Raw genomic sequence first — 16974 nt, forward strand, 5'->3', positions numbered from 1 at the left:
TTTATTGTCTATTTATTATTAAATCAAGATCCAGGCTCATAGAAAATGCATTTTAACAAGGCATCGGTTTTATCCTAACTTTAATTGCTGTTTGCATGTATATTCAATATGACTAATGTTGTGTCAGCTTTGTTAGCTTCTGTGAGAGAGCAGGATCTTTGATGTGCCTGTTTCCAACTGCTTATGTAGCTGCATTTTTCTCATCAATTTTCTTATTACCAAGCAGTTATATATTTCTTTGCACTTCTGAGGAACTGTAGAAAAACCTCAGTGCTTTACCTCATGAAAAATGCTAAAGAAAATGCTTTATCACATGGTCTTACAACAAAAGAGAAGACAAAATAGGAAATGCACATAAACACTTATACCCGCTCTTAAAAATTTAAGGTTTGTATTTGTGGATGAGGGCTCACTGAGGAATTATGGAGCGCTTGGGTGATAACAACATAACAACAACTTTAAAGAGCTATTTTGTTCTCAAAGAAACATGCTTTATCTTCTTTTGTGTGAGCAAATTGAATATAACCAGGGAGCTGTTCATATTGCTGGCCTAGATATCACTAAGTAAATAAAAAATACTTGCTTTTTATTTCAGCTTCTCCTGCAGAGCTGACACTGTTTTGGGAGATGGAGTAGATTCTCTCCTTTCTGTAATCGCTAACAGAGATACTTATGAAGCTTCATCTTGTTTCCCCTAGTGGAAACCTGTTGACAATGGTAAGGAGTAGAAATATCATGGTTTGGAGGAAATCTAGTTGAAAAGAAGTAAATAAAACCAGTGAGTATACACAGAGCCTTTATTAGTGGTGATGGTGCAAGTAAAAGAAAAATTCATCTCTGTCCTGGGTCAATGATAAACTTCTCAGGTTGTTTTCCCTTTTTTTTTTAATTTTTTAAAAAAATTTCTGATTTCTAAGTAAATTGCTTCAGACTGATTGCACGAGTCAATAAATGTGACCTCAATGTTTTCAAAAACTTGTTTTGCAAAAACAAACCCATTTTTTTTAACAGCGGCAGGACAATAGAAATAAAAAGTTGTTGAAAACAGGTAGGCCAATGGTTTCCTTCTTCAGCAAAAATGCTTTATAAAGGAATTAATGGAGGAAAAAAAATAAGAAGAAAATTAAAGAGGATCGGTTTGGGGGGTTTGCCTGCACAGGGCTGTTGGTACACACAGGTGACCCAAAGGAGTCGAGAAAAATTGTATGACCACTGTCAGCAGTAGTTTTGTGAGATGTATTTACATTTGCCTGTTATTTCTGGAATGTGTGTTCTGGTCACTTAATCATAGTTTCTCTTTGTTAAACTACCCATGGGTATTAAAAGCTTGCTATCTGCCATAACTAACACATTCAATGCTGTTTTCAGTGGTTAAGACAGTGACTCCCAAAAGATGACAGTTAGGACCAAGAATTGTGTGGTACAACCTAAAATTTTAAGTTTAGATTTCCAGGCTTATGCAAATCTAGAAAATTAAAATGGAAGGGTCCCACTAGCCTAGGCAGCAGTTACAGCGGTTCACACGACTGAAAGCAGGTTTGTGGTTGTGGAGCAATTTCAAGGAAAGCAAGTTCCTTTCAGGTGAGGGACTGGCAATTTAACAGGCAGGCAGTGGCTTCTGTCATTTCTAGTGGAAAGTGGTAGTGTTGATTTGGGATCTCGAAGCGAGGCCCAGGTAATTTGTATTCCTGAAAAACATCCCAAGATGCTCCAGACAAGATGCAGCTCTTGAACCTTATGCCTTTTTCAGTTCCCAATGGGTTCCCTCACCTAAAGCAACTCAGGGTCTCCCTGGAAAATGAGATAGACACAGAATTCCTCCTGCCTTCCTTTCACAGAGTGTCTCAAACCACAGTGTGTGCACTGATAGCTGCGTGAAACCACCTCAAACTCACAGGCAGCCTGGAGCGTGGCAACTGTTGCCTGGCAGTGGAGAGTTCTGGGACGCCCATCCTGGTGTGATCCTGATGCACGTGTGTGTGGAGTAGACATTTACTCTGGAGAGAAGATGATCTCCTTTCACCGCCTGGGCACTAAGTAGAGTGGGTCTTGATGAAGTGCTAGGCTTGGGGCTGTGGGTCCAGAAGCAGTGGATGTGACTTGAGGAGATGGGACTTGACCCACCTAGCAGGAGCTGAAAAGGGCAATTTACAGAGTGGGGTGCTGGCTGATGTCTGGAAGGAGGAAGAATGGCATGTCCCCCAGGAAATAATGGGATAGGCTTGAAGGGCTGGAAAGGCTGATAGTGACCAGTAACCTTTTCTGTAAGAGAGAAGCAAGTGCATACACAGCTTCCTTGTTTCACACCCAGCTCTGGGGTATCCCCTGGAGTATCCACTGTTTTTGAACATGCCTGCTGTCCTGTAGCTGCACTGAACCTGGTATGTAAGTGTGCTCACTGTCAGAACCTCTCTGCTTCCCTAATCCTTGCTCTACAGTGGCTCTACCTGAAGCTGCAATGTCTAAGCATTTAAATGCTTCTAAGCATTTAAATGCTTCTAAGCCATTTAAATGATTGCTTTCCTCAGACACGTACGTTTGTGAAGATGAAGGAACCAGCTAGTAATGCCCTATTTCTGCCCAAAGGAGAAACCAGAAATTAAATAATATTTTAGTTAAAATAGGCTTGTTGCTCACAAGCATTGTTTCCTCATCTTCCTCCTGAGGTGGTCAGAGCTGGCACAGCCCATTGTTTTGAGTTCTCCAGGTGCTCAGCAACTTCGCTGCCCATGGCAGGACCAAATGAGTCAGACAGGATAGACTGAATAGACTTTTATTTTTACTCATATCCTGGCATGTAAGTGTGGTTGAAAAAGATATTGTGCTAAGGTAAAGAATGAGATTTAAATATTTTTTTTTAATTTCCATTGCAGGACCCAGGGGTGGAAATCAGGACAGGTAGGAGTTTTGTCAGGCAATGATGTCTCTTTTCCAATTGCAGCACTAAGTCACAGGACTCGCTCTGAGCTAAAATGTTTGGAGTTCTGCTTTACTGGTCCAATCAGAAAGGTGGTCAAGAGCCTGAGATGCTTTGTTAGGTCCTTGCTTTAATTTTCTAGCATAAAAATATTCACAGAGAGTTTTGTCCTCATATTCAACACTACTTTTAAATTCACACCCCATTTTCTGTGGTTTATGGCAGATGGCAACTATATCCTCTATCTCAGCTTTCATTCTGCTGCATTAAACAAGCCATGCTCTGGTAAACTCCTAAAATAGGTTGTTCTTTTCCTTGACTGTGCTAACAAATCATCTCTAGACACACTAGATTGGCTGCCACTCACTGAAGAAGGGTGGTCACAGCCGCACGCGATTTCTCAAGGAGGTGGCAGGGCCTGCTGGCACAAACACTTCCCTGACACAACTCTCCAGTTGCATGTCCTAAGATAAATGTTTGGTTTTTGTGCCACTGCATCATATCGGTAATGATGGTCATTGCGTAGCTGTCGACTACAACTGCATCTTTCACTTCCATACAATGATCCCATATATCAGTCTTATCAGTTCATTCCTTCTTAACAGCAATTCTTTCCTTTTTTTTTTTTTGTCTCATCAGTTTGCTGTTTTTTCCTGCCAAAGTCATTAAAGGAAAATATGAAACAAAGATTAGTTCCAAGAATAATATTCCAAGATCTCATCAGTAACCTTCCTCAGCTCAGTACTTTGCATTCAGCTCTACCTAGCACTGTTTCCCCTGTGCTTGTGCTTTACCTCCACTCAAGTTGTCCTAAATTCTAGCCTTCTCCAGAATTGCTAATAATTTCCATTTCAGGCACTTCACTAAATTCCATTATTCATAATCAGCAATAAAACATTTCCTTTGCCCAGAGCATCACGCATCTCAAAAACCGCAAACATCAACTGCCAGTACTAAGCTCACATTTGATCTTGTTTACATCCTTGTCTTTAGAAAAAGAGTTTGAAGTATAACCTAAGTGTTTTTGAGGTGAAAATAGCAGGCCTCCATTTTCCTGGAATACAATTTTTTCTTTGCCTTTTCCGAAGTATGGAACATTTCTAAGAAGGGGAAGAATTGTTTTAGCCTTTTTTTCCTAGCCACGTTTACTCTCACAAATGCGATTTCATGCTCACCTTCTTCTACTGTCTGGGATCTGAGAGAGCTTGCAACTCTTGACCTTTTGAGTAGTTCACTTGAGGTAATTTCCATTTGTCATTACTATTATTTGTCCTCTCCCCCTCCCTTTATCATTGGGAAAACAACAACAAAAACCAGATTGTAAACACCAGTTATATTTACTTAATAGTGACCCACGTTGAGCATAAAAATACACAGGACTCGGCTGAGCTTTTATCCAGGTCAAACTCCCCTCAAGCAGCCTGGGCTCAAGTCGTATGAAGATGGGTTTACCACTGCACGGGTTTCCCGGAGATTACCGATCTTTGGATTTAGATCCTTATTAGGTTTTACAGCACGAGATAAGCACGCTTTGAAAAGCTTTCTCGGGGAGCTGCTCCTTCCGTCCCTCCAACTGGTTAATGGAATAACTGGGGAGTCCAAATTCCTGAGCTGTGTGCTGAAATGTGCCACTTTGGCCCTCGTGCCTTGGCGCGGCGGGGAGTGCGCTGACACGGCGCGGCGGGAAGCGCGTTGTCTCTCCTCGCTGCCGCATCCCTTTTTCCCCCGGGCAGGGCAGGGAAGCGCATCCCGCTCCAGCGCCGCCCGTCCCGCGCCCGTCCCGCACCTGCCCCGCGCTGCCGCTCCCGCCCCGCCGCCCGCGCGGGGGCGTGGCCGAGAGGGAAGGGGTGGGGCGACGCCGGAGGTCCTGGCCGCCGATTGGCCGAGGAGGTGGAAAAGGGGCGTGTCCCCCGCGCGGTGGGCGTGCCCGCGGCCGCGCTCGGCTCCCTGGGCTGCGGGCGCGGGAGGCCCCGGCAGCGCCCGCCGCGCTCGGCCGAGAGCAGGTAGGGCTGGGAGAAGGGACGGGGCCGGCGCCTTGCGGGGCTCCACCGGTGCTTCCCCGGTGCTTCCCCGGTGCTTCCCGCCCTCCCTCGGCGCGCAGTGGGGGCGGGGTGGCGGCGCAGGGGCAGCCGCAGCGGGCGGGCCGCGGCCGGCCTGGCCCCCCCGCCCCGCCCGCCCGGCTGCGGAGCACGGGCCGGGGGATGCTGCGGCCCCGGGATTTTTCACTGGAAGCCCCCCCCGGCCCCCTGGGATTCGTTGTGAGACCCCCCCCATGGTGTGAGCGGTGCGTGCCCGTCCGCTGGGGGAGGTGACGCGGGGGGCTCCGAGCGAGCAGAGCCGGCCTGGAGAGCTGCAGAACCTGAGCGCCCTGAACCTTCCAGCTTGTCAAAACGCTGGTGCAGCGGAGGGCCACAAAGATGGTTAGGGGACTGGAGCATCTCTCTCGTGAGGAGAGACTGCGGCGGCTGGGCCTGCTTAGTTTGGAGAAGACCGAGGGGGGAACTCATTAATGCATATAAATACCTCAAAGGCAGGTGCGGAGAGGACGGTGCCAGACTTTTTTTTGGTGGTCCCCAGTGACAGGTGGAGGAGCAATGGCCATAAACGAAAACACAAGAAATTCCACCTCAGCATGAGGAAGAAGTTCTTTACGTGGAGGGTGGTAGAGCACTGGGACAGGCTGCCCAGGGAGGTCGTGGAGTCTCCCTCTCTGGAGACATTCAGAACCCACCTGGATGCGTTCCCATGTCACCTGCTCTAGGTGACCCTGCCTTGGCAGGGGCTTGGGCTGGATGATCTCCAGGGCCCCCTTCCAACCCTAACAATTCTGTGATTCTGTGAAAACACTGCTGTGTTGCAAGAGGGCCCCACACACCTCTTGAAAAACCAGTCCTGAGTGTACCTCCACACATGTAATATGTCTCCCACTCGTGCTGTAAATGTTATGAAGCAGTCAGGTAGTGTACGTGCAAGAGACTTGTTCTCTGAACTTAAGTTTTTTCTTGAGCACATCTAAGTACATGGTAAGGAGTCCATTATATGTGGTGGTTGTCAAAAATAGCATCACATTTGTGACAGGTTCAGCTATCAAAGCCCTAGCATGACCGTAGATTATCACTGCAAGTGCTCTAGTGTTTGCAGGTCTTTATAAACGCTTGCAGGAAGGCTTTGTGCTTTAACACAAATCTCAGATTACAAGCTCTGGAGTACATGAAAAAGTTGGACCCTGTATTATGCAACTTTTTTTTTTCTATATATTTGCTATAATGCATTCCTGTGTAATGTGTGGGTATCAGGAAACTTGCAGTTGTTCTTCAATTTTGTCTACAAAAGTGCATGTGCATCTGATGGTTCCTTCAAGTTTTTTTAAATGATATTTCTATTTTTTCATTTTCAGATATAATTCAGTTGGAAGAACGTATGGCTGGCAGATAGTAAGTATGATACTTTGCTATGCTAAACTGTGCTTCATGGTAGTTTGGCAATTCTGTGAACAGAATAATTCTGTCTTTTATTGGATCTTTCTAATAGTTTCTGTCTCTCTAAACTCTCCTTACTAATATAGGAAAATCGTTGCTCTTTTTGGAATACCTTCCATTCCACTTCACCAGGACTTCTCACCTGAATCTATATGTCTTGGATTTTGTTAATACCTCATGCAGTTGTGTTTTTGCTTACAGCAGAAGTCATTATGAGGACAGTGTCTGTTTGCCTTTTCCATTTCTTTGAAATAGTTTTCAACCCTTCGCTTTCCCTTTGCTTTTCCAGGAGTGCATGTGTGGTGTTAATATATTCTTACACCTGAGGTAGCAGCCTCTGGAGCGGTCATGGATGCAGAACATGTTGCCTTGACATTGTTGGTTCAGTATTGTGTCATGACATGATAATGCATTTCTGGAGCCAAATTCAAATCCCATGGGGTGTGAGGATGTGCACATTTGGGTGGGGGTTGTTGGCACTACTGTGGAAACATGAAGCTGTTCTGTGTGGAGTTGGGTCAGCATATTCATTGTAGCACTTGGGTCTCCGTGTCACCTACCTGGCAACACAGGTTGTTTCCCTGCCTGCTTTGCTTTGGGAGTTTGAGTGCTCAATTCCTTTCACTTGTGTGACAGATTGTGTTCTTGCCTATGGCCCCTGAGAGTAAAAGATTCCCTGGATACTTGAACAGGTTCTGTTCTGTTTGGTCTGCTTTCCTGTGTGCAGTGAACAGTCTTTTCTGTATTAATTTTCAAATGTTTGTTGATTTCTAGTTCCAGCAACTTATGTCATCATACTTGACAGACCTCACCTCTTCCTGTCACCATCTGCTCAACTGGATCTGGCTACTTTTCATTATGTTTCTTTTGTTTCCTCCGTGTTGTGCTGGTAGCACTGTGCAAAAGGCTTATAATTTCTTTTGTGTCTTTTCCAGCTTAACAGGTTCAACTAATACCTCTTCTATACTCACGCATCTTACTTGTTCCTTTGTGCATTTTGTGAGAGCGTCTGATGTGCTACCTGTGAAAAACTCTTGTGGATTCATGTGTTTTACAAAGCTTTGTTTTGTTTTTCCATAGCCTCTGAACAAATATCAGATGGTAGCAGATTAATTTCATTGTTGCCCTTCAAAAGAAATTTAATTAGTGACTTGCAGCTTAAAAGACTTTCTAGTCCCTCATACAAGAAAGCTGTTGCTGTCATGTTTATGATGGCTATAAAGCCTTTGAAATATAAACTCTAAACTTTTCCTTACTGTAAGAAAATAATAATTGAAATAATTAGTGATATTTTGGGCCTTGTTAGATGAAAGAACACATAAGCCATTGTAATTTGATAATGCTGTGGGAAAAAATAGTCCTGTCCTTCCCAGTGGCCTCCTCCTTGATCTTCCCTTTGTGCCAGCATGTGATTTGTACAGCTGCATAAGACTAAGGAAATAAACTAGTTGGAGAAAAATTAACAGTTTTAATGTGGATCTCTGTTTTCAACTTGAGGAAAGGGTGATCTGTGTAGAGTGTGCAAAAAAAGGAGGTTTTGAGTTATTTACTTCAAGATCAGCATCTGTAAACCACTGCTAAAATGCCTTTTGTATTAGCATGTAGATTATGTGAGGCTCCCGAATGGTGACATATTAATCTGGGGAAATATTAGAGTAAATGTGTTCATATAGCTTGTTGTGTGTTAGATGCAAAACCCAAAATAAGTCTCAAAGAGAGACTACTTCTTTTCTTTCTAATGTTTCCTACTTACTTGTGTGTAGATTAAATGTAGTAAAAACAAACATTCCTTGAAGCTCCACGAGTTCTTTCTGTCAAGCAAATTAACTGAAAAAAGAGCACTGTATAGCAATCTCCAGAATAAAAATGTAGTTTGTTTAGTAGAAGCATTGCTTTTACCCTGAGTGTTTAATAATGATAATTCAAGATGCAGAATTGCAGTTTTTCGGCTGTGAGATGTAGTCTCCAATAGTGTAGTAATGCCTGGTTTTATTAAGAATAATGTTTTGTTATTTCTTAATGAATTTGCCTGATAAAATGTCTTACAAATGGTGGCCAGCTCTCCTCTGATCTTAGCCTGAGAACCATAACTAGAATGTAACTCGGGCTGGTTGTTACATTGTGTCGCTATAACTTTGTATGGCCCTTTAGTATTTATTCTCTCTCCTAGATTGCTGTAAGGCCTGAAAAGTTGACTGGAAACAACACCAGGGTGGAGGTTACAACACTGTGGTAAGTGTGCTATTTTAAAACATCAAGGGGAGAAGCTGGGAAAGGAGCTGATATGGAATCATGAGTCCAGGAGTGAATCACGTGGTGATGAATTGTCTCCAGCTGTGTGTGGGAAGATTAAAGAGCTGAGAATTTTAAAAGAGGAGAAAACAGTAGATGGTAGCATGTTCTTGTTCATGGTGAAGGAAGGGAATATGCATGCAGAGTGTGAGGACAGGTACTTAATGTCCATGTTTTCATAAAGCTGTGAAATACACTCATCCATTTATCATCACTGTGCGTTTGCTGATTATATTGTAGCGTTATTTTCTTTACTCCTCAGTTGGAAGACTGGGGAGAAATGTGATGTTTTCCATTAATAATGTGCAAAGTTAGGGATGGAAGTCAAAACCAAAAGTTGGCTGACCTTGACACCATACTCTACTAGATTTACTAATTAACTTTATTAGTTTGTAAGAATGTAATGGTAGGAATAGTTTGTGTTTGGAAAAAGGAAAGATTTTAGTCTGATTATGCATTATATCTTACTACGATAGAACCAATCTAAAGTATTGCTAATGAGGTTATTTATTAATTTTTTTCCCTCCTAAAGTGTCTTTCTAGAAGATGACCATAGAGGATCTCCCAGAACCTTCCTTAGAAGGAGATTCCCTCATTGAAAGAGAACGGTTCTTATTCCCAAACTCTGAAACATCTGTTACTTTTTCTGTTGCTGCAGCACCAATGCCTTCAGACTGTGGTATGTGCTTTTAACAGAAAATAAATTTGTGATGGGCAGAAAATAAATTAGAATAATAAGTTCTAAGAAAAACTATCAGCTCAATTTATTTCTTCATTTCAGAAAAGTTTTTTGCTTGTTAAATGGATTCTTGGTTAAAGGAGATGAAAGATGAAGACCCACGCTTTTTCCTTTTTTTCTTATTGCATACATATTAAATAATATATTTTCCTTTTCTCTGTATGTGGTCAGGTATTGGTAGAATTTTTAAGATCCCAATGTAGAATTAGATATTGTGTTAAGATGTAAAATTGCAATAAGTAAGTGAAGTTAATCTACATCACATTTAAAACCTCTAGAGTTACACTCTGTTGTGCTTTCAGTATGGACTGTAAGGGGATGTTTCTTGTGGAAGCATACATGTTTGTGGTGGTAAGGACTAAAATGAATGGTAGAAAATTATAGCGAGATCAGTGATCAGAATAATGTTGGTTTGTCTTCACATGTGTAAATCATAATAAAATTTTAAACAGGATATGTAATATATTAAAATATCAGTGTAGGTAAGAACCTTCATTGATAGCTACAATTAGAATGCCTTTGAATGTTGCAGAAGGTGTTAATAGCATCTGTATACCTTAAAAATTACTGCCTTCATGTCTGTTTTCCCATGCCTTGATTAATCAGCTGTATTCAGGAAAATAAATACATGTAATGTTCTGTCTTTGTCAGACTCGGCACTCTAGAGACCCATTTTATAAGTTAGCACACGTTGGGAATTTAACTGTTCCGTATGATATATTTTAGTATATGAACATGTGTCTTTATGTGGTTTAGCTGTGTTCTCATAACTTGTCTGTCCTAGTCTGCTGGAAGTACTGCCATGATTTATTCCATTCTGCTTTCTTATCCCTTAGAAAAAATTTCCTTTTGCCTTTTTCAAACATTGTTGTGTTGTGATATCTTCCAGTAACACCACAATGTCACTACTATCTGTTCTACTCAGTCTATGCCTACTCACTGAATAAAAAAATTCATTTTATGGGAGGTTGCTGTCACCTGTGTAACAGTAATACTACTGAATCTGGGTAAAGGAGGTTAAACTGCAACAGGGAGAGATTCTTGGTCATTACGTTCAGTGCATTTATTTCTCCCATACAGTTGAGCACTGTAATCAATACTTGGGAAAGACAGAGGGGGAGGAAGTAGTGTTTTAAAATACCTAGATGTCATTGTCATCCTTTCATGAAACTCTTTGTTTAAACAGGTTTTCTGTAACGATTCTTTGGTTTGCAAAGACTCCAGCTGATCACCTGTTAAGCTCTTAGGATGGCTGTTATTAGAACTTGATATAGTGGTCAGGTTTTTACCCTAGCATGCTGATTGTAACAGTCTGCTAGAGTTGATTTCTGATATATAATTTGGTTCAGGTTTGTAGCTAGAAATCTTCCTGGTAGAGTTAAGAGTTGTGAATATCATACAAGATCGTTAAACTTGCTGTCTAGTTGTCTGTTTACTTCATGGCTTTCAGCAGTAGATGGGCTGTGGTTTATGTGGAAGGTAAATATTAGTAGATAAATCAGTAGCTGTGTGTCAGTGCATGGGATATAGGGAAGAAGCACACTTGGTGTAGTGCTGGGAGATGAGGGGTTTGCTTTTTTTAAATGCTAGGTGCAAATAAAGATTTATGTTAAATATCAGTGAAGTTGTCCTCCTTTTCCATTCTTGTTGAACCAAGGCTGTGCAGTTAGAGAAACTCTAAATAGCCAGGAAGTGAGCTCCGGAGGTGCTTTTATCTGTTAATCCAATCTAGAAGTCAGGTATGCTGTTTTTGGGGAAAGGTGGGATGATTCATCCAGAGGTTGTTTATACCATGTCATACACCCAGATGGCTGATGCCCTGTTTTGTTTAACCTGTATGTCTGGTCTGAGAGCTGTGTATCTGCAGTTGATGTGAGCTGACATTGTACATTTATCTGAAACCTTTCTAAAAGGCAACTCCCTGATAGCTGCAGCAGGGGTAAAAGTTCAGTGTGTGCCGTGATTCAGTCAATCGCTGATGGCAGTAGGTTCTGCTTCCATTCCCTCTCCTCATAGCCATTGCTGTCCAGATTCTTTCATATAATTTTCCAGAGCTGGAAGAAATTCCACAAATTTAAAACAGGCTGTGTGTATATGCATGCACACACGTACACCTCTAAGTAACATGATGTATGATTCTTTTATAACGAGGTGTTTCATACGCTTATACTTTGGGTTGCCTTAAAGAACATGAGGCTTACAATCTTCCAAAATGTATTTTTTTTCTGATCTTGGTTTGGTACCTTAATTTTTGAAGCAGTTTGTTACCTGCAGCTGCCACCAGCTGGGATTGATGCATTCACGATATATCTGAAAATAGTGGAGGCCGTAGAATGCCTTCCTGATTTGAGCATGGGTTTATATTTTGGTATGTTTTCTGTAAACTGTGATGGCAGAAGAAGAAGGAAAAGACATGTTTTGTAGTATATGGAGAGATCATGTACGCATTTGATCACTGAGAGATCCATAGGCTTGTCTGTGCTTGGGAACAGCTTAGATCTGCAGCCTTTGGCTGACTTGGACAACAGTTTAAACCCTTATTAGCACAATCACTGTGCATCACTGTTACTTCTTGCCTAAACTTAAAATCACTCTTGCAGTATCATTGTATTCGTTGCTGATTCAAAGCTTTTTCAGAAGTATAGTCAAGATCTTATATTAAAGGATTAGGCTACATGTTAAAAAAAATTTCTAAATTAATTCAGCATTCTGACTGTTACAGTGTGATGTGTAGTGAAGTGACTCTCTCTGCTATTCTTTGCCTCTGAGTTTGAAAAACTAGATGCATGTTAAAACTCAGGATTGCACATAATGATTCCTTTTTTTTTTTTTAACAGAGTTTTCCTTTTTCGATCCCAATGATGCAGCATGCCAAGAAATACTTTTTGACCCTAAAACATCAGTTTCTGAATTGTTTGCTATCTTAAGGCAGTGGGTTCCACAGGTCCAGCAGAATATTGATATTATTGGGAATGAGGTGAGGTATAAATGAAGATCCTTGAATGCTTTCAGTGTTAAATATGTGTTTACAACGAATAAAACCAGTTCATTGAGAAGCAGAACTAATCATAAAGGCAAATCCACTTTCCGCCTTTTAACAAGTACTGGCTGATCATGCCTTGTATTCCACATTGTCAGCTTTTATTTGGAAAGAGAAAGATGATGGATGAAAATTCAGTACGTTTGCATAGATGATCCAAACAATGTTTCTTCTCAAGACAGTTGTGTGGAGACCCTTCACCTTGGTGTTTCAGTTTCCTGCTTAGCAGTAATCCCACACTCCAATATATGAAGTTGGGGTAAAGCATGACCTTAAGTGCAGTGTTTCCAAGGCACAAAATGAGATAGGAACTGAAATCTTTTTGCACCATACAATAAGCTTCTTTCAGAAGACATCTTGTTTCTAGTAATTCCATCCTACTTTTTTTTTCTTCTTCTGGATTATGGGCTTTTCTGGACAGGTGTGGAAGTAGAATTAAGATTCTTCCTACTGTAGTAAAACCGAGGGCTTTTATGGGGGGGGATGGGGTGGGTATTGTTGAGAGATCAAAGAACAAGGGGAGAGCTTTGTAAGTAATTTTCCTGTTGTTCAGTTAAGCAGTTAACTTCTTAGCATGTGGAGTATATGTTAGAAGGAATAATATAAAGAGTCTTTCAAATCTGCAAATAATGAAGGTTAATGATATGCATATATAACGATATAAATATTATTTATTACGTTTGTGTATGTCGGTTAGTTCTGCAGTTAAGAGTCTGTTCTGGCAGGCTTCTTTGTTATTAGCCATTGGAATGAATCCAAGAGTCAATATGTCTGAAATAACATATGAATAACTACCGATGTCAGAGATATGCCAGAGCTAAAATGTGCTTGTTTTCCATTTGCTTGTCAGATCATTAAAAGGGGTTGCAATGTGAATGACAGAGATGGACTGACTGATATGACTCTCTTGCATTACACTTGCAAATCAGGAGCTCATGGTATTGGTGAGTAAAGAAATATCATTATAGATGTAGAAAGCTAATTAATTCACAAAGAGTAATCCCACTGACTTACAGTAGATTTTTTTTTTTTAGTGCTTGGTTTTGTCTCTTCTAGTGGCCATCAGAAGGAAAGGTACAGAACTGCAGCACAGTTACAGCTGTGGCTGTTGGGAGTAGGTTGAGTATAGGTATTATAGGTATTGCAAACAATAGTACCAGCTTGAACATGTATTTCATGTAGCAAAGGTGGTTTCAGGCTGAGGTGCAAACTCCAAGCTAAGCTATGGTTTTCTTACAGCAGTGAAGCTAGAACATTTAGGTGACTGGCTTTCTTTCACCTTGTTCATATCAGAAGAGAACAATAAACTTTACATTATTATGATCATAAATACTGGAAATGAGAGCATATTTAACTCTGTTTGAGTACTCCTATTAGCTTTTCTATGTTGTGTTACTTTTTGGTTGACCCTAACCCACTTCTCCTCTGAGTTTGAAGTAAATTTGGGTGAGGTCTGGCATAGGTTGTCTTTTCTGCTGTTGGCAGATCTTTTAACGTAAACTTCAGCATTGAGATGTGTAATTTTTTTTTCTTCTATCAGATACTAAAATTCCTGGGTTTGATGGCTGACACATTATTTACATTAGAGAAAAACAAGTAGTGTTATTATAAACTATAGTAGAGATTTCAGCCCTTTATGATAAAAGCCAAAGATTTCTGCATCCTAATCCTAAAAACAAAGGCATAGTAATTGTTCTGCTGTGAGCTTGAAGGGTTTAATGTATCTTTTGTGCTATACATGAGCTTGTGTATGTTTTTTGAGGTCAACAAAATCAGTCACTATTGCATATTTTCCGCAATTCATCTTGCAGGTGATGTTGAAACTGCTGTAAAATTTGCCACTCAGCTTATTGATTTGGGTGCTGACAGCAGCTTACGGAGCCGCTGGACAAATATGAATGCCTTGCACTATGCTGCCTACTTTGATGTTCCAGAACTGATCAGTGTTATTTTGAAAAATGCAAAGCCAAAAGGTAGGCATTGTTACCTTTATTTCGTGCAGTTGTCCGTGTTTTGTAGACCTTAAGCTGGTGTATAGTGCTCTTTTAATTGTGGGGTTTGTTTATCCATTATACATAAATAATTTCATAATCTTTTAGCCAGTCTCATTGGTTCATTTTTCCCTTTACCTGTTTTTTGGTGGTTTACTGCAGTGTTTCTCTTGCTGGTTTTAAAATGTGAGCTTTGTATAAGATGGTAGAGAAGTTTCAAATAGAATGGAAAGCAAACTAATTCTAAGTTATCAATTTAAGTAATTAATTCTAAGTTGTTGAGGACTAAGAGACTGCAGAAAATGGTAGATGTGACTATTCTGGTAAATTCTTATGAGTTTTAAGATTGCTTAAACATTGAGAAGTATGTTTCACATGCTGGGAGAAGAGTAAGGGAGAAGTGGGGATTTGGCAGTGGCCTGTGGAAAACCAGGGAGTGAGGAAATTTTGACATGCCCATTTTTCCCGTTTCTGGGCTATGTAGAAGGTCATATGTAAGGAATAGTTGACTTCAGTGTTTGGCATAAAGAGATAATACCTTTTGAAAAGATACTGTGAAGGATTAGTAATTGGAGCCCTATTTATACTAATGCAAATGGAAATACTGAAATGGTTCTGAACCAGAACAGTTTGTTCCTAATTTGGTCAGGACATCAAAACCAGTAAGCAACTTTAATACTAAAATGGTACAAATGTTAATTTGTTCTACTGAATATCCTTTTGATTTTGCCATTTTGCAAAATGATTAATGCCCTTTTTTAGTTAGTCGTACCTAGAGGCTCTGTCTCAAAATTCTGAAGAACTGGTAGGTTTTTGGAGTACACAAGGCATGAATCACCGTGGAGGTAATTGTTAAACAGCGCTGTTACTGGTATGACGGGTGCTTAAGAAGTGACAAACGTAGGTTGGTAACAAAAGACAGAATGAGACTGCACAGTAGTTAAGTCCACATCACGTTTCAATAGCCCGGTCTCCGTAATTTGCATCAGCAGTTTAGGTCTTCTTTCAGACCCCATTTGCATTTGGTGTTCTCATCTCCTCCTGTGCAGTGCCTGTAGAAGGGGTGGGTGGGACTTTGCTTACATTTCCAAGGAAACCACTCTGGTTAAACCTCTCAGAAGTTGACGACTCTTGGATAAGCAGCCGATGTTTTTTATCTCAGGAAACGTATAAAATTATTTGCGCTGTGGCATGAAAACAGCGGATGGTCTGAATTAATAAAAAGAATAATTTTAGCTTTGTACTTCATCAGGCAGTTTACAGAGAAGGGAGAACGTATGTAGAAGGCGAATATGCTTTGGCTGGATCCATACTGAACTGGAGAAAAAATGGTTGTTAATGTATAAATAACTTTTCAAGACAGTGGTGTATTGAAGCTCAGACACCCATTGTGGAGCACAGGTGTTTCCCTTTGATTCACTGCTAAACTTATTTTCTTTATGACGCTCTGCAATTAAATTCTTTATGCAGATTTACTCCTCGGTTGTTACAATAGAGCGATAGTTTCATCTTGGGTTTTTAGAGGTTTTAAATACAAAGATGGTTAAAGGTCTAAGAATTAGAAATGTTGTGGGGTGCCCTTAGACAGTGACTGTAACCTGCAGGGGTTACTAATGACAGACCATTGCTGCCTATTAAGTTCCTCTAGATAGTTTGTGATTAGTTCCTGGGTAACATCTAATACTTATGTGTTTCTTTTTGTCACCTGTACTGTACCCACTTAGATCACAGCTGTAAGAGAACTGTTCAAAAACTGTTAAGCATGAAGCTTGCAAGTCTGAGGAAGTCACACAGTCTAATTAAAAACCCCAAAATTAGGCATTAGTTATTTTGTAAAGTAGGAGTACATGCAACGGTTGAGTACTGGCTCAGTAGCTGATGTTACTGATCAGTATTTCTGCAAATTGATTCCTGTGTGTGCAGAAAATACTTGACAGTCGTATTGAACATGGAAGTTTCAATGCTTGTATACAGCTGCACAGCTTCTACTTGGTTTTAAACTGGTAATGTCTTCTGACATTTGGTGTGCATGTGCATACCTAGCTGTCATTATGACTGAGGCATGTGAATGCAGTCCTTTTTCATGCTAAGTTTGTGTTCAATTAGCGCAGTTGTAAAACTGTTAAATTTCGATCCCAAATTTGTTACCTTCGATCTCTATAAAGTTCAGAGTCGATCTTTATTAGTATGTGTGAACTTAACGTATCTATACAGACATATGTATTTATATATCTTCTCTATATGTTGATGTTTTATTTGCCCCACAAATGTTCAGTTAGTATAACTATATAAGGATGTTGATACAGATGGGATATACTTTGCTTATATTTGAGAAGGGCTAGGGTCTCTTGGAACAGAGACTGATACTGGAAAATACTAGGAAACTGTACTAGTGGAGGTGGAAAATTTTATATTCCTCACCAGGATTTCAAACTGGAACATTATTGCTAATATTTGTTGTCCTTTGGTTTGTGTACTAAATCAACTGGATTTTTTAATTAACAGCCATATACATA

At 40.5% G+C, this 16974-nt stretch overlaps 2 protein-coding genes across 2 annotated transcripts in view; one reads left to right on the forward strand and one right to left on the reverse strand.

Moving 5' to 3' along the window:
• Positions 1-5664, reverse strand: part of CUNH2orf71 (chromosome unknown C2orf71 homolog) — an 18720-nt gene extending 13056 nt beyond the window's left edge. The window contains exon 1 of the mRNA XM_017812770.1: positions 5649-5664. Coding sequence (XP_017668259.1) covers positions 5649-5664 — 16 coding nt within the window. The remainder of the gene's footprint in view (positions 1-5648) is intronic.
• Positions 4858-16974, forward strand: part of CLIP4 (CAP-Gly domain containing linker protein family member 4) — a 32790-nt gene continuing 20673 nt past the window's right edge. The window contains exons 1-7 of the mRNA XM_017812929.1: positions 4858-4920; positions 6315-6351; positions 8567-8628; positions 9221-9367; positions 12265-12404; positions 13318-13411; positions 14279-14440. Coding sequence (XP_017668418.1) covers positions 9235-9367; positions 12265-12404; positions 13318-13411; positions 14279-14440 — 529 coding nt within the window. The 5' untranslated portion in view covers positions 4858-4920; positions 6315-6351; positions 8567-8628; positions 9221-9234. The remainder of the gene's footprint in view (positions 4921-6314; positions 6352-8566; positions 8629-9220; positions 9368-12264; positions 12405-13317; positions 13412-14278; positions 14441-16974) is intronic.

This window comes from Lepidothrix coronata, unplaced genomic scaffold (assembly GCF_001604755.1).
Source record: "Lepidothrix coronata isolate B3197 unplaced genomic scaffold, Lepidothrix_coronata-1.0 Scaffold38, whole genome shotgun sequence".
In the NCBI taxonomy this organism is placed as follows: domain Eukaryota; kingdom Metazoa; phylum Chordata; class Aves; order Passeriformes; family Pipridae; genus Lepidothrix; species Lepidothrix coronata.